The sequence below is a fragment of the Xiphias gladius genome, chromosome 8 (assembly GCF_016859285.1).
Source record: "Xiphias gladius isolate SHS-SW01 ecotype Sanya breed wild chromosome 8, ASM1685928v1, whole genome shotgun sequence".
NCBI lineage: Eukaryota > Metazoa > Chordata > Actinopteri > Istiophoriformes > Xiphiidae > Xiphias > Xiphias gladius.
Genome location: NC_053407.1, coordinates 12,458,514 through 12,479,485, shown reverse-complemented (window position 1 = coordinate 12,479,485; position 20,972 = coordinate 12,458,514). Strand labels below are relative to the sequence as shown.

Below are 20,972 nucleotides of genomic sequence, written 5' to 3'. Positions count from 1 at the left end.
TCAGAGAAAAGATGGCTGTGGGGAAGAGGCATGAAGATCAGAGGTCACATATTACCCAATTATCTTAATCAGAAGTGGCCACCCATTCCTTTAGAATAGTTCAGTGTAAAATCAATTACAAAATGTACGTATTCTTTGTTGCATAAAAAGGCATTCTGTGAATTGTGGAGAATGTACAATTTACTTTCTGTAAGTTTGGCACAGTCCAAGTTTCCATAGTGTAGCTGTCAAAGACATGAGTACAGAGGATATCTGAACCATTGCAAACACTGAGGTGTAAGCATCATTTACACTTACCATAGGTTTCACTGTGTTCCATAACCATTTGATGGCAGTGTTGAGCCCCACGCTACACTACAGTGTACTTAGAAAATGCAGCCAATCACCATGTGTACTTTATACAGTGCATATGATTTTACTATGAAACTCTAACCAAGCACCATGGTAGCAGGTGTGTGTTTGTGTGTGTTTTGTGTGTGAGAGACTACCTCTAAAGTGGTGAGCCATGAAACCACTCTTGAACTTTCTGATGCAGTGTTTGTGTTTAAAATGCAGCATATATTTTGTTTTTAAAAACGATTTTCTCTGCAGCTGCAAACAGCATTGAGAGTCAGATGCAAAACAGCATTGAATTCACAAGCTAACTAATAATTTTGAAGTTCACCATTCTATTAAGGCTGCCAGTCTCTGTACTTGCTAATGTATTTCCTCACTAACTTTACAAGCAAATTACAGAAACTGCATTTTTGTGTGGATATAAATAATAAATTCTGAATAATGTGATATCACCACAATACATCAAAAAATTACATATCACAATATGTGATTTTTTTTTTATGTATTGCGGTGATAAACTGGCAGCAGAATTATGACACATTCTCTTATGACCTTTTGCTATTTTCTGTCTGTTAAATGATGAGACATGAGCACATGCTTGGGTGTGTGTGTGTTTCTGTCTGTGTCTATGTCTGTCTGTGTACGTGTAAGCACTTAACACTGCAATGAATACACTTAGTATATTATGTTTCCCTTTGTTTAGTCGGTTGGTCTCTTTAGCGGTAGGTTTTCCTCCTCAGTTAAACACGGATATTTTAATGGCTGTATACCAACATATGTGTCATGTCTTGTGTCATGATATCATGCTTATTGTGGGAAACCTGTTTGCATCTGTAGTCTCTACCATGTGGAAAAATCCCTGTGGGACTGAAGAGAGGGAAACCTGTGGAAATGAACAGAAGTCTGGATTTCCCTGAGTAGCCCTTACGCTTAACCCTCATCCGTCAGCTCCCATTGGCCAAGAGAGGTGCTGTAGAGACACTAAACATGAAGAAGACAGCGTCAGACAGGCTGAACACACAGATGCGCGCACACACGCACAAAAAAAACACGTTCGGCCTAGAAATTAAACTTAGGGGGAAACGATAATCAAAAAACACGATAGAAATGGACTTTGTTAGTCACACATCAGACCCGTTGATTGAGATTTATACTTTGTCTAACAGTTTTGTCATTAATGTCATTTATATGTTTTACAACCTGGAGCATATTGTTGTGTTGCCTGGTATATTGTACTAATAGGTTAGATTAGCTTTTTGCTCACTATCATCATTTAGTTTAATACAAATGCTGCACGGAAATTATTTTAGAGTAAATTCCAATTTAACCAAGGAAGTATAATCCTCAGATGCATATCAAAAGTTGTCATTTTGTTATTTATTAAATTGGCTGTAGGTAAATGTTAAATGTTAGTACCTCAGTGCAACGCTACTTTGCACAGCAGTGCTACTTACTGTCTTAACCCCCATAATAAGCATGGAAGTGCAGATCTTTCTACCAGTGAGCACAGGTTGCACATACATACTGCTGTTCTTTCCATTTAGGTGAATATGATTATGAGTGCTGCTTTTGATTTGGCAGGCCTGCTAGAAGAAGGGTGTTTGAGTGGAATATGTTGATTTACTAGTGGTGCTTTCAGTCTGCACCATTTTATTGTGACATTATATCTCTCATTTGGGCAGTTGTTAAGAATTGCAGGTTATCACCTGTTGGCTGATCATTGCTGATGTTGGATGATTGAATGAATTAAACAGCACCGCTAGAATCAGATGTCTTTGTGCCATTTTTGGATGGTCTTCCTTTCGTTCCTCTACTTCTCTACTTGTATTGAGCTACATCTTTAAGAGACAGCTAACTAAGTGGATACCTTTCTAGAAAAGAGATGAAGTGCAGTAGCCCAGCCCTGTGTATTGCGCCTGGCCTTTCATTTAGACTGATCAATACTGACTGAGGAACAATACCTTGCACTGCTTGGGGAGAGTAGCGAGAGGCTTGCAGTGGATTTGAACAGCATGAAAATACATCCGTTGCCACTCCAAGAACCTATTCCAGCATAATCTTTTTTTTTTGCATTGTTAAAAGATGGAGAAAACAGGGTGATGGAAATTGATGTGAAAGAGAAGGCAGTGTCATTCTTCAAGAGGCCCCCTAATAAAGGCTGTCAAAAGGTTTATATGTTCAGTGGCCACTGGTTAACTGATTAACTTCACTATCACTTTCCTTTTATTTATTCTTTTATTCTTTGCCTCAGAATTATACAGCAGGAGACCTACACCTTTATTCAAGGAATCTCAGTTGCGCTTGAAGTGACTGAACCTCTTTTGCTAATGCTCCCCCCTCACCGCATAAGTACCTCTCTCACCCTCTTTACAGATGGAGGAGGGCAGTCGCAACGTGTCCCTGGGCACTCTCATTGCCCTCATGGTGGAGGAAGGGCAGGACTGGAAGCAGGTTGAGATCCCCCCTCCAGATGCCGCAGCTCCATCTGCAGCTCTAGCTGCCCCAGTTGTACCCCCTGCTGCTCCCTCTCCACCTCCTCCGCCAAAACCAGCCACGTCAGGACCGTGAGTGCTGCCTCGTTTCATTTTAACTGATCAGATAATACCCCTTGACTGTATTGATTTTTTTATTAATCAATGGACAGCAAATTGCAAATACCTCTAGTGAAAAGAAGTCTGTGCACACACAAATGTTGCCATAATGGTGGGTCACAGCTTCTGGTCAGCGGTGGCTTTGGACATATAAACTCATGATTTAACCATATCACCATAATTCTGATTTATACACTGTTTAGGCCTTAAATAATTTTGATTTTGTTCATATGTCAGCTTGTTGTTACAGTACCAACGGAATGAGTCAGCTCATTGGCATTCGTTTTACAGACTAATGTAGTTTTAGCATAACATTAACATCAGGTCATGCTAGTTCTACTTTTAAATGTAGTTCTTACATCACCCTTCTGTTTTGTTAAAACAGCCTTTAACCAGATTCAGTAATATCCTACTAATAAATGGAGAAATCTCTGTCTGTCCGTCTGTCCTTCGATTTTCTCGACAACCGCTCATCCAAGCGACTTTAGACTTCACATGTGTATTACTGATAAAGTGCAGTGTTCACTGTGAATGTATTTGGATGAGCGGTTGTTGAGAAACATAGAAAGAGAAACATTAAAAGACAGTAGGTCTAGGGTTAGGGCAACTTATCCGTGCAGCCAACGTCAACGATTAGACAACAGCGCGTCGCACAGATGGCTGCGCCCGGTCAAAGCATGGATTACCTGGAGCGAGCTGCAGCTACAGAACCTCACGCAGGATCATCTAAAGTATGGGACTTTTTTAGACAGGGACCCAAGCTCTGCAAATTGGGAAAGGCTTATCACTGCAGTACAACTGCTATGCATGGTCACTTGAAGCGAAAGTATCCCATAGCACTTTGTTTAAGATGTAGCAGCAGCAAAACACCTCGTTTTATTTAACTTTTTATCTCCCCCCAACAAGATATATTAGTATTATTAACAGGCAGAACAAGTAATTTATAAACCACTGCTGTTATGGTAACGTAACATTATACTATGCGTCACCTAACGTCATTATTCGGCCGTTGTATATTTTCTGTTTCCTTTAAAATCCATGGATGCGTGAGAAAATGGCTTAAAGTGACGTGAAATTGTTTCAATCATTTTCTTAACTGCATATTATTCCAGTGGTTAAATAAATCCAAGTTATTCCCAAGTCATGTGCTTCAGTAAAAACACAGATTCTTCAGTTCAGTGATTAAATTAATCTACACTCACTTGCCGATTTATTAAGTACACCTAGAAACAAACGAATGCGGTTTAATACAACAGGCCTTTAATAAATCCTCCCTTAATGAGGATTATAATCAGTTTTTATTGAATCTGTTTGAAAGATATATTTATTTATTTTAATTGTCATTTTGGAGGCTGTAATTTGTGGTGCTGATGAACTGAACTGGGTTATACTGAGAGGTGTTCCTAATATTTTGTTAACCCTAAGTCAAATAGGATGGACAAATTGCCGAGCATTTATTGCAGAGCTTTTGTTTTATACTGCTTTAGTTTTATCTAGGTGTACTTAATAAATTGACAAGTGAGTGTATGTGTCACAGAAATCCTTTTAAATTTCTGGTCCAGTATTTTCTGATCAGGTATCTGACAAATAAGGTCTATTATTATTATCGATATCATAACACGGCAGTGACGTGGACATTACACGTCATTACATGAAGAAAGAACAAAAGAGCATCCCTTTTTCTTTAGTGTATAGCCATGGGGATTTCAGGTCTTACAGTGTCCACTACCATCTAACTTGCTGAAAAAGATCTTTCTCTGTTCACATTTCAGAATGTGTGAGATCGTAGCTACCCCTGTTTACACAACACCCTTGTTAAAAGCAAAGGAGCTGTCACAGAACAAACAGGGCCTATTTGGTATGCAAGCATTTTACAATGAGCCCGTCCACATACTCCGATTTGCACCTTGGCTGCATCAGCTTAATTGGGGTGAAAGATAAAAGATGGATGTGTTGTGCAGCAAGCATGATTATTGAAACAGATGCAAATATGGGCTAATTAAGGCAGTCAATCGCAATACCACTAACAGACAGATTAACTCTGTTCACTCTAGACTGGAAAACAAAAGTAAGAGACAGATTGCTATATACTTTATGAAAGTATGTAGATTTCAGGATTGTTGACGTAAGTAAACATTCATATTGTACAGGTTAAAATATGGCAGTACTTATATTGGTATGTTTATGAATGCATTTAATTGTTATCTGCTGTTATTTCTAATAGTTAAAAAATAAAAGTAGGTTGTGACTTAAAAGATAAGTCTTTGAAGCAAAAGCATAACGTTTAAAACTTAAACTGGAACTATTTTTTAATTGTGTCATACTCTCTTTCTTGTTCAGCCTACGTCTGAGTCCAGCAGCAAGACACATCCTGGACACCCATGGTGTAGACCCAAAACTGGCCACACCCACTGGACCAAGAGGACTTATCACCAAGGAGTAAGTATGACTGAATGGGTTAGTGTTAAGTCACATTACATGCAAGTTGTGCTTTTCCTAATGCGACATCATTGGATACATAATCTCCCTGCAAACACATAGGTTTCCCTAGTTGCAGTCAGAGGTAGTAAAAAGCTGAACAACACAGAGCAAGCAAAGACATTTTGCCCATTCATGGTGAAAATGTCTTTGACATTATTTTTAGTCTGATTTATTTTGGGTGGAAGGTACAAAAATGTATAAAACCATTGCAATGAACTATGAAATTACTATAGCCTATAAATGGATTCTAATGTGGCCCTCTCACACACTCCACTTTCACATTAATTAAACAGCTACTGGTGACTGAAAAATATGAGATATATTAAGCATTGTTAGCAATAAATTGTTTTTTAACCTCATCTCTTTTGTTTTTTAACTTTTATCCATATTCCCGCTGAGGTTGAAGTGGTCTCAGGTTGCGGGATGATAGATTTTATTCAGAAAATTCTCTGTTGCTGCAAAAAAAAAAAAAAATTGAGCTTTAATAAGAGTATGATCAGTTTACCAGGTCAAAGAATTCAAGATAATGAAATTAGTCTCACATTTCACCAACACTCTATGTTGTTTGTCTAAACTGGAAGTGAATGGTCAGCAGTAAAAGATTGCAAGGGTCCCCTTGTGGCCGTCATAAGAGATGTCAGGTAGAGCAAAGCGGGTCACAGCCACGGTGTAGGCAGCATGAATGAAAATGAAAATGTGGGAGAGACTAGGCAAGTGAAAAAGTGTGAATAAGAGGTGGTTAAGATTTAAGGTGCTTTAATCCTATTAAGTGATGAATTCAGACTAAAGACAAGTGTGAACACACATACACACACCAGAGCTCGAAGGGATACCTGCTGTCAGTGGGAGCCTGATTGAATGTTCTCGTTACCCACCTAACACCCTGCTGGGGAATCTCATTAAGCAACTTCTGTCGCCATAGCAACCTGTTCTCCTGAACCCACTGGTGGCCATAGAAACGCAGACCATATGTTTTTGGGGATGTGTGTCTTTTATACGTTAAAGAGAAATCATGTGAAGCTTACAAACAGCAAACACTGTTTGTAAGTGTTTTGAAGTTTAGATTGTTTAAGTAATGCAGTTTTAATTACATGCCAATGATTTGCTTTGACAGGATATCAATTAATTCTCTTTAAACCATGTGTTGAGACTTTCATTAACGGCTCACCTATTCACTTATTGACACCTAAGCTGGCTAATTAGTCTTCAGAAAGGAAGGCTCATGCTGAGAGAAGGCAGAGGAATGTCCTGCAGGAGATAAGACACTCTGCAAGCAAGGAGGTTTAAGTCAAAACAATGTGTCTCCATGCAACAATGAGCTGTTCCAAACAGTTTGCTGGCCAAGCCACAGGAAAAAAAAAGAAATTTACAAAGCTTCACTTTTAAGGCACTACGTAGCTTGGAATGGTGTATTATTCTCTCTTTTTTTTTTATGTGTCTTTTTTGTTTGGAGAAACAGTGCAATTCATAGTGTTGAAAACAGAATTTTCAGGAATGGACGAACACAGATGTAAGATGTAGGGAGTGTCTGGTATAATTACAAAAAAGAAACACTCTTCAAAATGTTTTTATGAAAGCTCTTTAGATGATAAGTCTGGGGTTTTAAGCTGTGTAATTCTCATGGATGCATTGATCCTTGAGCAACGTCTGATGGCTGCTTACTCAAGCATAGAAATTCATTGGGCAAAGTTTTTGGCTTCATAGCATCGATTTAGCCAGAGGAAACCTATGTAAAACAACCAGAGGCTGACATGAGAGGATTTGTTTCCAAAGTGGTCTGTTTAGCATAATTTTAGGGGAAAATGTTTATATTTAGGACAAATGCAGTAGTCAGTGGAATGCCAAAAAATAAATTGGTGTGATTTAGTCTTTTCCTTCTAGCAAATGGCTGAACTGAGGTATACAGTAAGGGCTATAGCTTAGGTATGTTGTGAGACTGACCAGTTCTGTTCTTGTCGCAAACCAAATCTCCTTGTGCAAATAATTTCGGATTGACTTAGCTCCCTCAAGAGAGGGAAGAATAGACCCAATTTCCCTTCCTTTATCCTTTGGCATATCAGATAAGACTGAAACCAGGGAAAGGTACGCCTCCCATTCCACCCTCTGCTCTTAGTGAGGCCCCTCTATATAGTGGGCATGAATAACAGAGGTCATGCAACCAAGGGATGAGATCATAGCATGTTACATAATCCACACCATGGTTTAAAAACAGATTGGGTGCAAAGACACATTACATCTTTCATCACTGCCATAAATAGCAATTTTAGCCAATAGACGATACTAACACAGTAATGGGTATAGGTTTCGATGATTTTTACCTCACCATGGGCCGTACCAGTCTTTGTTTGTTTTTTCCTATAAGCACAATGACTGTATGACTAAAGCCCATGTAAATGCAGGGGAAACACTTTATATTTAAAAGATTAAACTTGGATTGAAATGGATATAAAATTTTAGCAGTTTAGTACCGTGTATGGCAAAACTCACAAAAAGGGGTTAAAAAGCAATGGGGGCTGGTCCAAAGGGGAAAGGTAGTTTTTTGTTTTTTTTAATGGCATGTTTGACCTTGACCAACACAGGTATTCATTAACAATGAGAAGTTTGCTTGTTCCCTGGCTCTCTGTCATGTACAACTCCAGACCTGCACTTTAGCTGAAGCTAAAAACTTTACTTCACATTATTCAGAAAAACACAAGGAACCCACCTTAGGACCATGGATACACTATGATATAGGTAAAACACAATGTAACGATACTGACTTATATCTAAGGCTGTGTTTTCAAAACAATGAGTCTTAAAAAAGTTAAAGTGTTAAAGTCAGCCATATTGTCATATTCTCCTAATTCATTCAATACTGTGACTATATTTTGGTAAGTCTTCCAGTGTTTCAAAGCCATTTCTCCTTGCTTTAACATTTCAACTGCAAACTACCACTGTTTGTTCCAACTTCCTCAGGAGAAAGTTATGATTTGAACCCTTTTTGTTGTTGTTGTTGTTGTTGTTGTTGTTGTTTTTTGCTGTGCAAATAAGTTTTGTTTTTACTTAATGTGTGTGTGATGCTTCTCTCGTGTTATTACTGAAGTCAACATCTTAACTTAAAGTCAGACTACAGCATAGTCCTCTTTTGCACTGGGCTCAATGTCGGTTGTTTAAATTTCATTAATTTTTATTTAAGATTGTTAAATTACATTAATCCAATGCAGCAGTCTTCATGACCAACACCCTTTCTCCCATTTTAGCCTGTCTAAGGTGGCAGAAGAAGACAAAGCCTATTCAGTGTGTGTCTGTGCACATTTGGTGCCAATGTGATTGTGAGCGCTGCCTCGTTCCCTTTTTAAAATTCCAGTCACCCTCTCTCAGTCTTTCAGAAGCTCCTTTGCCTTGGCTGTCAGTAGGGGAGTAAATGGTCAGTGTGAAAAGCACATGCCAGCAAGCTACACAAAATGTATCTATGGTGTCATCTTCAGGTGGCCACTGTAGGCTGCTGTTGACTTTACTTTCTCTTATTCAGAGAGAAACATTGTGTGAATATATATACGGGATCTTACTATACATTCTCACAATTTTTGCACATTTTCCACTTTTTTTCCCTTTCTTTTTACTGTTTTTACTGATGTGTAATGTTTAATCTCATATGCTTGAGCTGTCCTTTTTTCTTTTTTTTTCAAGTTTTAAATCATATACAACGTCTATGTTGCATTTTCTTTTTATTTAATTTGTGGCGGTCTGTAAATATTAAACCGGCAGTATGGTCCTCTCAGGTTAGTTGGGGGACTTCCAAGTTGCCTCAGACCCTCCACAAAAAAAAAATTCCTGTCAGTGAGAGAAAAGGAGGAACTAGTGTGATAGAGGAAATAAAAAAGACGTAACTCAGGGAGGAAGGAAAAAATAGCCCTTGGGCCCAGACAGTTCCCGGCTACGCAGTGAGGTCAGAGGCAGCTGGTCCAGACAAAAGACTGGATGCATGTGGGTAGGTACACCCCAGTGCATTGAACTGGAACAACAGAGCTTCAGGCACGCACAACTGATACCTGCGCCTCCCACCACTTTTGCTGCTAAGACCAAAATTAATGGGTGAAAAAATCCAGTACTGCACATAATCATGCATACATCCTTTTATGACACAGCAGAGACATGCAACTTTGCATGAGGTGCCTGCACCAAAAAGTTTGTGCTATTTCATTTTGGAAAAAGATGTCATAGGAAAAGTAAGGATGTCCATGGTTCACTATATCAGTGGGAATTATAATGTAGCCAAGGTTTTGAATAAGCTTGTCCCTTGCTGTAGCTGTCACCTGATCCTTTCTGGCCTGATGGGGTTTGCTTGTGACTTGCAAATGATTCTCATAACACCCATCCACTGGAGGACAGCCAAAAGATACCTTTCTCTCTACAAGCCTGACACAAATAGAAACCAGACAAAACTGGCAGACAGCTACATATAAACTTGCCAAGTGAGACTATATGGTTTAATAATGTACCGTTGTACATCATTAGCTATGCCAGTGTTGTTTTATACGCTTGTAATTTCATTTATAATAATCAAAAGACAACAAAGAAATGACAGCACTTCCCATGCAAAAGGAAAGGGTTTGATGTAGTTTTTCACAGTAAAAATCAGGTTGCCACTAATAAATATCCAAAATAAAGAAAAACACAATGAAAAGAAAGTTTGCCATCGGCATGAAATGGCATGGTTCATCTCTTCAGCAGTGGCATACTGGGAATCAGCCATGTGCAATTCAACAAGGATAGACCCAAATAAAATTGACACAAAAACATTTTTGCAGCTGGCAAAATATTTCAGAAGAGGCTGGGAAACATTTGTTCCCATGTAAAAGTTTGTTATTGAAATTGTGTTACAATCATCTCATCCTGTCCAGATCTAATATTTGCCCAAGTCTGGGGCCAATCACCAATGCAGACATGTCATCAGAAAGTGAGCAGTCATGTTTGGGTTTCTGGTCAGTCTCGCCAGAGAATAATAACATTATGATTTTATAATAATATTGAATGATTGTATAAATTTTATTCTATAAAAATATCAAAGTTACTATATAAAATGAGGCCCCCATGTATTATTATTATTTTGTTTTTACTCATTTTTGTTTGTTTAACAGAGATGCATTAAATCTTTTGAAGACGTCTCCTGCCCCCAAAGCAACACCAGCCATGGCTGCTCCCGCTGCCCCGAGTCCTGCCCCCACCCCGGCAGCTACCCCTCCACCCCCAGGCAGCAGACCCAATATACCTCCTCTCTCTGTACCAGGAAAGCCGGGAGCAGCAGTGAGCACTCCTTACACCATCTCTCTCGCTCTCTCACACAAACATACTTACACAGCAGAGCGTCTGTTTTGCGGTAGTACTATCATCAACCACAATACAATCTTCCAACTTTTGGCTTGTGTCAGGGCCCTAAAGGGATTAATGAATGATCATCTTGAGTATTCCACACCTGTAGTTGGCATCTTGACTTTTTTAGTCCTGTCTCAGTATGTATTTGTTTGCCTCTGAGCACATAGAGTGGGCTTGTTATTAGATAACTTCTGAAAGCTCAGTTTCTTTTGGTATGCTTGTGAAACACCACAAGCATCGTAACCAACAAACAGGATTCGTCTTGGTTTCCAGATTAAGATCTTCTTGATAACCCTTTCTGCTGTTGTAGTTTAGTTTTACCTTTTGCACCATATTAAGTTTTGATCTTCATGGGTGTGTATGATGTAAAATAAGACCTGTTGATGTAACAGACAGGGTCAGTCGGTCCTAACCAATAAAAAACTCATTGTAACAACTTAGCATCATCAATAGCATCTTTACATTGTCAGACCTATTTATTTTTTGAGTGACTAATAGCAGGTGAGATATGTCTATCACTCTTTTCCTTGTCCCTCACCTTTCCCTGTTGTCTTTAACAAAATGCTCTCTTGTCATTCAATTGATTACCTCCCCTTCCCTCCACTTGTCCTCCTCAGGGCACTTTCATAGAGATCCCAGCCTCAAATGTCCGCCGTGTGATTGCTCAAAGACTAACGCAATCGAAGACCACCATCCCACATGCTTATGCCTCCGTTGACTGTGACGTGGCTGCTGTCATGCAGCTCCGCAAAGACTTGGCCAAAGGTAAAAACACAAGACTTTTGGGCGAGTGTTTACACATTTACATTATTCTTGACATGCACATGTTAGTGTCATGTCATTTGATCAACATCTGACAGTGACATTTGGAAGGAAACTTTTCCATGAAGATTCGGATTTCAGGGTTTTCACATGACTGCTCATTTGACAAAGACGACAGTCACTGAAAGAACTTGTGGTACATGTCCTCTCAGTCAGGATAGTCATGTTCCTCTTGTTCAAAACAACACACATATCTCCATTCCACAGAGATTTTTGGCATTTCTTTTTCTCGTACAGAGAAATTGATGTAGACATATACATATAATATCCCCTGCGTCTAAGAATAACCCTGTATGGTGTCGGTTAATGAAATTCACCTGCTTTATGGGTTATGAAGTGGATATGAATGGGGGGTTAATGGCTAAATCAGTCCCATGAAGCCCAACACCTCCAGAGGCCTGAATGCTGCGTTATTATCTGACACTGGTCAGATATCCTCTTTCCTCACACCATACATCACAACATAAGTCTGATCATATCTTAATAAGACATCCACGGTTAGTCATAGCACGTAGTTCTAATCTATAATTTCTCACATTTGACTAACAGGACGTCTGCCTCAGCTAGTTTGAAATTGCTCCCTCCAGATGTGAAAGCAAATTATATCAACAAACAAGCTGCTAGGATTGGAAGCCTTTTTTTATTATTATTATTATTATTATTCACAACAGTGAGGTTTCCTTCATATACTTGTTTCTTTGTGCTTACAGGAGAGTAAAGTATTATAGCAAAGTAATCATTTCTCTCTGGTTCAGTGTTTCAAATGGATTCTTTAGAGTGTTGGCTCTTTGGTGCACCCTTTGAAAGAAATGACAGTATTCACGATAAAGAAGAGCATCAAAAGATTATGGAGAAAGTGTGCTAGAGGAGTGCTGTTGCTCTGTTATCTATGAAGTGTCAATAAGGTAGGTACTGTATGGATCGCATGAGCCTGGTAGAACTTGAATAAGAAATAGAATAATAGCAGGACTTAGCAGTGTTTTCCCCATTTTTTTGGCAAGCAGCTCTTGTACTTTCTTAGCCTCACATCCTCCTTTTGGTAACTGTTGAGCAAACCGCAATTTCTTGTGTAACACCCATCAGGATGTGTGTTTTTAAGATGGTGTCACAACAGTCACCCTTCAGTTTGCAATATTCAGCCAGGCCAATATTTATCTTTAACGGCTGCTTTTCATGGATTCCTTAAATGTTACCTATGCTTATTTTGGGCCATTTTGCATGTTGATATATCAAGAGCGCATTTGTCAGTCTCCTATTTTTAAACACTTAGTTCAACACACTATCACATAATTCTGTTTATTTAGCTTAACTTTGCCTAACTGTCAAACAAACAGTAAATCTCTCTGGGACCTGTCTCTATGATGGAGGAAACGGGACGGCCATTCCAGACCTATTAGCGAGGTTGTGTGTGTATGAGGGATTCTCTCTCCGGTTGTTTTTGCGGTCTCTCATTGTTCAGGAGCAGCGCGATTTCACGGTTAGCTCGTTAATCATCCCGCTCACGGCATTCATAACTGTCTGGTACAGCACTAAGGGAGGCTAGTAAAAGTTGGCAGCGATGCCAGGCCAAACCCGCCTGGTTTGGTGTCACACACACAGAGGGGAACGGAGCAAATGCTAGTCACTTAGTCAACTAGAGAGGGACTGATTTTGAGCTGAATGCAAGTCAACCAGATATGTTTTTTTTCTTTTTCTTTTTTTCCTTTCTTCTCACCTTACACAGTATGTAGTATCATTCATTTACAAGTGTGTGAAATGGAGGCCTATATCAGCACTGTGCTAAGGTCTTGTACACAATACATGCCTATACGTTCATTTGTTGATCATATCTGTCTTTGGCCCTACCTAGACAGTGCCTACCAAACCAGGTCTTATTACCTGCCCATGCTAATAAGCAGAAATTACTGGTGTTGATTCTCATCAGACCTTGAATCAGGCTCACATACTGTGTCTTCTTTTCCTTTTCAGAACAGATCAAAGTGTCTGTTAATGATTTCATTATCAAGGCAGCTGCTGTTACACTGAAAGTAAGTATTGTTCCGAATCCCTTCTTATGCTGTAATTTGTTTGTAAAACCTGGGTCATTTTCAAGCTAAGCTTTTTGTTTATTCATCCCCTAATTCTGTTTATATTTATAATATCCTGTTCAGCTTACTATGTGCCTTCAAGCATCTGATCTTTTTTGTCTTTCAGTGCTTAAGAAAGCCTGTGGACACACAGAGTTCATACTGTAAATGATTTCCTAGGCAACATTGCTCACTGTTGTCCCTGTAGCTAACTTGTTCATCTGGTGAATCAACTGGTAGCAGCAGTCTTGCCATTATGAGACGAGACTAAATAGTGGTTTGATCTGAGGAATGTGAGGAGGGAAATGCAGGATAAAAATACATAATTTAGTTATTCCAGCAAGGAATGTCTCAGCAGCATCTAATAAGAACAACGTTGCCTATCAACCTACTCATTTTTATCACTTCAGTGAATATGTGTCGACCTTAAGCATTTACATGTACCAGACATCATGGGCGTTCAGCATTGCACCATACAGACTGTAGGAAGACATATATAAAACACTGTCGTATGTAGCAGCAGCTGAGATTGTGTGTTATAGTAAATGTGAGGAATGTGGAACATAAATCTGTACATTTCCCAGTTAATTTAATGTAAAATTCTAAATCACCACAAGGCTTTCTATCTCATACTCCAGACACAATGCTTGCATGGCTTCTGCTCTAAACGGAGATATGTGATTCACTTATGTAACACTGTAACATCAGAAAATTGGCAAAAGCAACTGTACTTTCTCCTGAGTTGACCTAAGTACATAAGGAAGTGGCATCTAAGGCCAACTTTGTGTCACCTTTCTAACAAACTGGTGTAGGGTACCATGTGTTCCGCTGTACTTTTTTTGGGCAGATGAAATTTTTTGCAAAAAACAAAATAAACAAAGTTTACAAAAATAGTGCATTAACCATTTAGGAATTACAGCCATTTTTAGACATAGTCCCTCATTTTCAGAGGATCAAAAGTAATTGGACAATTGACAATTGATCCGTGTCATTGCCAGACGTGGCCTGTTCCCTTGGTATTTCCTGACAAATGAATCAGATAAAAAATCAGACAGATGGAAATAACTTTAGGAGTGGCCAAATTAACAATTTGGTACATTCTTAAAAAGAAAGAATGCACTGCCGAGCTCAGCAAAACCAAAAGGCCTGGAAGACCACCAAAGTGGATGATCACAGAATTATTTCCTTGGTGAAGAAAAACCCCTTCACAACATCTGGCCAGGTCAAGAACTCTCTTGAGGAGGTAGGCGTATCATTTAAAGCGGTGAAAACTACTGGTAACACTCAAGAGCAGAAATGCCAGAGATTCGCGCAAGATTCTTTATACAGATTAAACCAAGATTAACTTGTACCAGAATGATGGAACGAGAAGGGTATGGAGAAGGAAAGGAATGGCTCATGATCCAGACCAAACCGTCTGTCAAACATGGTGGAGGTAGTTTTATGGCATGGGCATGTACGGCTGCCAATGGAACTGGGTAACTGGTGTTTATTGGTGATATGACTGCTGATAAAAGTGGCAGGATGAATTCTGAAGTGTATAGGGCTATAGTATCTGCTAAAATGCTGCAAATCTGATAGGATGGTGTTTCACAGTACAGATGGACAAAGACAAAACATACTGTGAAAGCAAACCAAGAGCTTCTCAAGGCAAAGAAATGGAATATTCCTCTTAAAATTAGGGACTATGTGTAAACATGGCTGTTATTCCCAAACGGTTAATGCGATATTTTTGTTAAACCCCTTGAATAAAGCTTAAAGTCTCTGCTTCAGTGACATCTTAATGGCTTTGTTTAAAATCCATTGTGGTGGTTTACAGAGGCAAAATACAAAAATTGTGTCCCTGTCCAGATACTTATGGACCTAACTGTAGAAACAGTAAATGTGTATTTTTGGGTTAGCTGGTCGATAGCAAGTGTGTACATTCACCACCAGATTGATGAATGATTTTCCCACATTTACCGTAATATAATGCTTTTTTGATTGTTATCATTGATTCCTATACACGCTGCAGGTTATGTTATAGAAATTTCATATTTTTGGTATTGTATCAGACTTTGATTTGTTTTTCCACTCTTATGAACTTCATGGAAATACCGTGTAACCAAAACGATAGGGTTTTCATGTGTCTTTGTTTATCTATTTTTCCCTGTCAGAACCTGGGCTGACCTCTGACTTTTTATTTCAGGAGATGCCAGAAGTAAATGTGACCTGGTCTGGTGATGGACCCCGTGCACTCAATTCAATCCACATTTCAATTGCAGTTGCAACTGACAAAGGCCTCATTACCCCCATCATCAAGGATGCTGCAAACAAAGGAGTCCAGGAGATTTCAGCTAATGCTAAGGTAACAATTGCAGAGTTAAGAGGAATAAAATACAAGGAAGCATTATAAAACTCCTAAAGCCTTCTTGCAAGGGAATTTTCCTCATGCTTCTTAGCTTTTGGGAGATCATAACTTCAAGTTGTGGGGGCGTACAGTAAAAAACATCAGTTGAAGACATGGACGTTTTCTGTTGGTTTGTACGTGAGAATAGATAACGGAGTTGAGTCAAGACTATGGTCTGATACGCATGTAGAGAAACACTCTTGATGATTCAAGTTTAACTCTCTTTCTTATGAAGGAGACATACACAGATCAAATAGATACATTTCTGAAAATGAGGGTGATAAACGTAATCTAGCTCACCAGCAGTGACCCGGTCTAATATTCCTGAAAATGTTCAGGGCCCATATTTATGCATGTTATCTCTTTGAAAAGATATCATTTTGATTGAACAACTGTCAGCAACAAAGCATGAAAGGCTTTTGAATGTTTCCATGAAATCATAAAGCATTGTTGTTGACATCACATTTCAGTTTCCGCCGTAGTAATGGTAGCAGTGATAGTAGCAGTTGTAGCTGCAATGATAATCATCCTGGAAGTGGCTGAAGTAGAATGAGCACACGAGTGTATGTAGTAGCAGCAGTACCACTTTAGACTTGGCAGGCGTGAGGATATGTGTGGTAGTTTTTGAGGAATACACATACTATGTCTGTGACTCTCAGTGAGAGCTGTTGCGGGTTGGGTTGAGGGGGTGGGTGAGTGGGTATGAAATTAGTTTTTAAACATACCATTACTCAAGTTCTAGCATTTATGACTACGCTGTAATGGTGTAATTCATGCAATCAGATCTTGAAATAGATGTGATAGCTTCCGCCTGAGAGGTGTTGTCTGTTTGTCTAGACAGGTATCTTAGTACATCAATGCTATACTATACTGTAAGTGTTTGCAAAACTAGCTGTTAATATGATGCTTTAGAGTTGAGCTCAACATGTGGTTGTATAGACTACTCGTGTCAGTTAGTCTACATTGGCAGCGTTATAATAACACAAAGCGACGGTTACAGAATGGCGTATAGAGTGTGAGCGATTATAGTGTTATATGATTTTTTGCAGTAGAATACAGTACAGCATATTTGATAACCATATTGTAATATACCTCTTTTTTTTTTTTATTAATCAATCTGGCCTCTGGTTAACCCTGTGTTATTATATCAGATATTTGATGGAATTGCTATATTTGTTTAAAACAATAATAATATTATTATTATTGTTATTTTTATTGTTATTATTGTTGTTGTTCAATTTTAGTCTCTATGGCCGATTTCTTTATTAAACAATTTTGATAACTTCAAGTCAAATAATGTAATGTCTGTTTGTACTTACAGATCAAATCAGTGGTATGAAATGGTAAATCACAAGAGCACACACATAACAGCTGCTATAAGGCAGGGGCACTAACACTACGGACATATCAATCCACTTAAGCTTTCAAAATGTACTTTGCCATCCCCTGCTTTTCAGTTTAGTTATGCTGCTCTCTTGAGTTCAGTCTACATTTGCAAGTCCTTATTGGTCTCCAATTAAAATCAACATGTGGTTTGAATGAAACGGGGAGAGGTCGCTTCCTGGCTATTGATGATGGAGTGGAACATCAGACTGTTTTTATGCTTAGAACACTCATCTCAAATGTGCCCACCATATCCCACTGTGTCTGAAAGATCCTGCGACTTACTCTCAACGTTCTGTCTTGGTTGCGTCCCTGCATTAAACTTTAAGTACACTTCCTTTAAGGATAAAGTTCCTGCTGACGTTGGGGCCATCAAGCAGTTTCAACCCAATGGAGAGCAATAGTTTGGAAATAGATAAGTTTAACGACACATTTTCATCAGTAGCGCGCTCATTCTTTCAGTAAAGTCTATAGTATAATGCAGAGCCTCTATTTTCAGCAGTTTATAAAGATAGTACTTGATCTGTTGGAGTCTTTCTTAGTAAATGAGGTGCATGCACACATACACTAGGAACCGTCCAATCATCACACTTTGTTCTCATCTGACAAATATCCTCTGTTTTCTCCAAGGGTGTCACTCTCATTCATGCTCTGATAGAACATGTATTGACAGAACCTAGCTGCAGTAATGTGTTAGTTTTCCTCGTCGGGCAATCATCTTCCTTTTGGGTGCTGTCATTTCCCTTACTTTATTTTAGCATCGCACAGTCTTTAAGCATTCCATTTATCTCAGTGGTTGCTACTGGACATTTAACCACTTCCTTGAACATTTTGAAAACAGCCTTTCACAAAATTTTTTTGCAGACGTCCGTACTACAGAGAGGATAAATCCTAAGATGCCAGTCCCTGATAAGCTTCAGTGTGTGGTATTGAACAGCAGTTAGCCAGTACTGTATGTGCATATGCCTTTTTTCACATGTACAAATCAGGAGCTCTGGTGATATCATGCGTGAGTGATGAGTAATGTCTTCGCAGGCATTGGCCCAGAAGGCTCGAGATGGGAAACTCCTGCCTGAGGAATACCAGGGAGGCTCATTCAGGTAAACCTAAGACACACATCATCTCCTAGGTACAGAAGAGGCGTATGGAAAGTCATGACATTATAAAGCTTAATGTTGTTCTCTGTCAATTTTCTCATTTCAATAAACAGATTTTTTTTATGTGTGGGTCCTTTCATCTCGAACACCTAAACTCACAATTTCATTTCTAGCTCAGTGAAAAGATATCCATGATAAATTTCCACTATTATGGCTTAAATCCAGTTTCACAAAGAGTCAATATACTATGCATATTCTACATTTCATGTGGTCCTGAACTGAAAGTGATCTCTTCGACAAGGACCAGTAGTTACTGTGCCATCAATTGCGGCTTTTCAGCTCATTAGAAAATAATGGTGTCATTGAGACATAAATGGGGTTTCTGTGTAAGGCAGGAGCGATGAATTCCTATGGAGATGCAGCCCTCTTTTTCCTCCCGAGGATATGTGTGTACGCCCTTCCTCTATTCATTTTTCCATTCCCCCTGAGCTAGAATTCTCATTAAGGCAAACAGCAAACTGCCCTCAGGTCAGTCTTACTCACCATAAACAGCTTTTAGGGAGAGATTTGGAGGCTGGTGCTGCTGTATTAATCTTTACCGATCAGCGTTCTATTTTATAAAATAAGATATTCAAAGCCAATTATATGTATACACATTATTCACTCGCTCTTAAGTGGTAATGTTCTTTTTTGCATCAAGGAGCTGGTTTTAGAACCACCATTATGTCCACTTAGTTAATTTTTATGCATTTTCTCCCCTGCTGAGCTTGACTAATGATGTAAAATGTGTATTGTCTCCCCCCCCTTCCATTTCTTCCTGTGGCAGTATATCTAACCTAGGGATGTTCGGTATTAGTGGCTTCAGCGCTGTGATCAACCCTCCTCAGGCATGTATCCTCGCCATCGGGACGTCCAGGGCTGAGCTGCGACTGGGCGAGGACAACCAGACCCTGCACACCCAGCAACTGATGACAGTTACACTGTCCAGTGACGGACGGCTAGTAGATGATGAATTAGCCTCACGGTTTCTTGATAAATTCCGCGCCAACCTAGAACAACCGCAACGTATGGCCCTAGCCTGAAAATTGAAGAGGTAGCTCTATGAAAGTGATTAGAAAGACAAAGCAAGGAACACCTGCATGACAGAGCCTGTCTCGTGCTTTCACAAGCAGAGATCTCCTAAAAAGCTGATTCCTGTTGGTGCCTTGATTAAGGCTTAAAAAGTACCCTTGTACATAGTGTAAACTTAGGTTTGTGGCGTGCTTCTGACAGATAATTAACAGGCTTTGTTATGGAGGAGTTCAAATGGGCTTCCGCTTTAGTGGTACAGGATTCTAGCAGTGGTGCCAAATATTACCAAGACAGAAGTGGCATAGCAGGGTGCATCCCACATACTGTAGTAGGGATGGTTGTTCTATCACACTAGTTTTGTGTATATATATATAAAGTGGTTATTCCGGTTCAAGTTCTATTTTTCAGTACCAGTGTATCTATTCTGTGTCATTAATACACTTGCAATAGTACGTGGGACTGAAAAACCCCCTATGTACATTTGTCAGAGATATTTATTACTGAGCATCATTGGTAATGCGGTGTCAAAAAGGGTAAACCCACATACCACTTCCTGCTGTTATGAAACGTCAAACAAAATTCAAGAACCTAATTAATTGTTCATGTTAATATGTTTTAACTTATTTAAAACAGATGCTGTGACATCCCTAAAAAAAACAAATCTTTCAAGTGTATACATAATTAATACAATCATTTAGGTTTTGGTGTCTTAAGATGCCAATAAAACACACTGTTTAACCTTCAGATGTCTTTGTGCCTCATTAAAACATGCTTCTTCCCACCTACATGAGGTAGCACAGCTACCAGGGAAACCACAGATGTGTGTCTGTGTGTGTTTCTATTTAATTAAAATATAAAGAGATTACATAATCATAATCATTTTAATTATTTTTTTTTTATTTTTATTTTTTTTTCAAAGAAGCCAATTAGGATAATTTGCTGTGCTGAGTATACAGGTCAGCCTCTGCTGGCAGATGTGTATCTTTGCTGTAAGCCTGAGCATAACAGCTGTTGACATATGTATCAGCACCAGTCAGGCAGAGCTTATCACAGATATGCGTAAGCAAAGTCGGGTACTGTTTCTTTTAGAGGATTTGGAAGAAGGTACTGAAATAAGGGGGCTGTAATTACAGACTTTTTTTTTTCTCCAGCTTAGATTTCCATTTTACACACCACATACTGCTATGGGGAAAGTGCCTGAAAATGGGAATATGGGTGCTCTTTGCCATTTGACAAAGACGCTGCTCTAAACACACGTCGGAATTCATGGCTTTTCTTTATGCAGCATTAACTGATTTTATCTGAAGATGGGTTTTCTACATTTTTAATTCCGAATATAAATTACCAAAGGTGAGTTGTGAATACTACAGGCAGCATGAAG

At 39.1% G+C, this 20,972-nt stretch overlaps 1 protein-coding gene across 1 annotated transcript in view; it reads left to right on the top strand.

Moving 5' to 3' along the window:
* The window catches only part of pdhx (pyruvate dehydrogenase complex component X), a 28,752-nt gene extending 8,417 nt beyond the window's left edge, over positions 1-20,335 (top strand). The window contains exons 4-11 of the mRNA XM_040133908.1: positions 2,710-2,900; positions 5,268-5,366; positions 10,529-10,694; positions 11,381-11,528; positions 13,554-13,612; positions 15,840-15,998; positions 18,459-18,523; positions 19,347-20,335. Coding sequence (XP_039989842.1) covers positions 2,710-2,900; positions 5,268-5,366; positions 10,529-10,694; positions 11,381-11,528; positions 13,554-13,612; positions 15,840-15,998; positions 18,459-18,523; positions 19,347-19,602 — 1,143 coding nt within the window. The 3' untranslated portion in view covers positions 19,603-20,335. The remainder of the gene's footprint in view (positions 1-2,709; positions 2,901-5,267; positions 5,367-10,528; positions 10,695-11,380; positions 11,529-13,553; positions 13,613-15,839; positions 15,999-18,458; positions 18,524-19,346) is intronic.
* Positions 20,336-20,972: the final 637 nt, after the last annotated feature.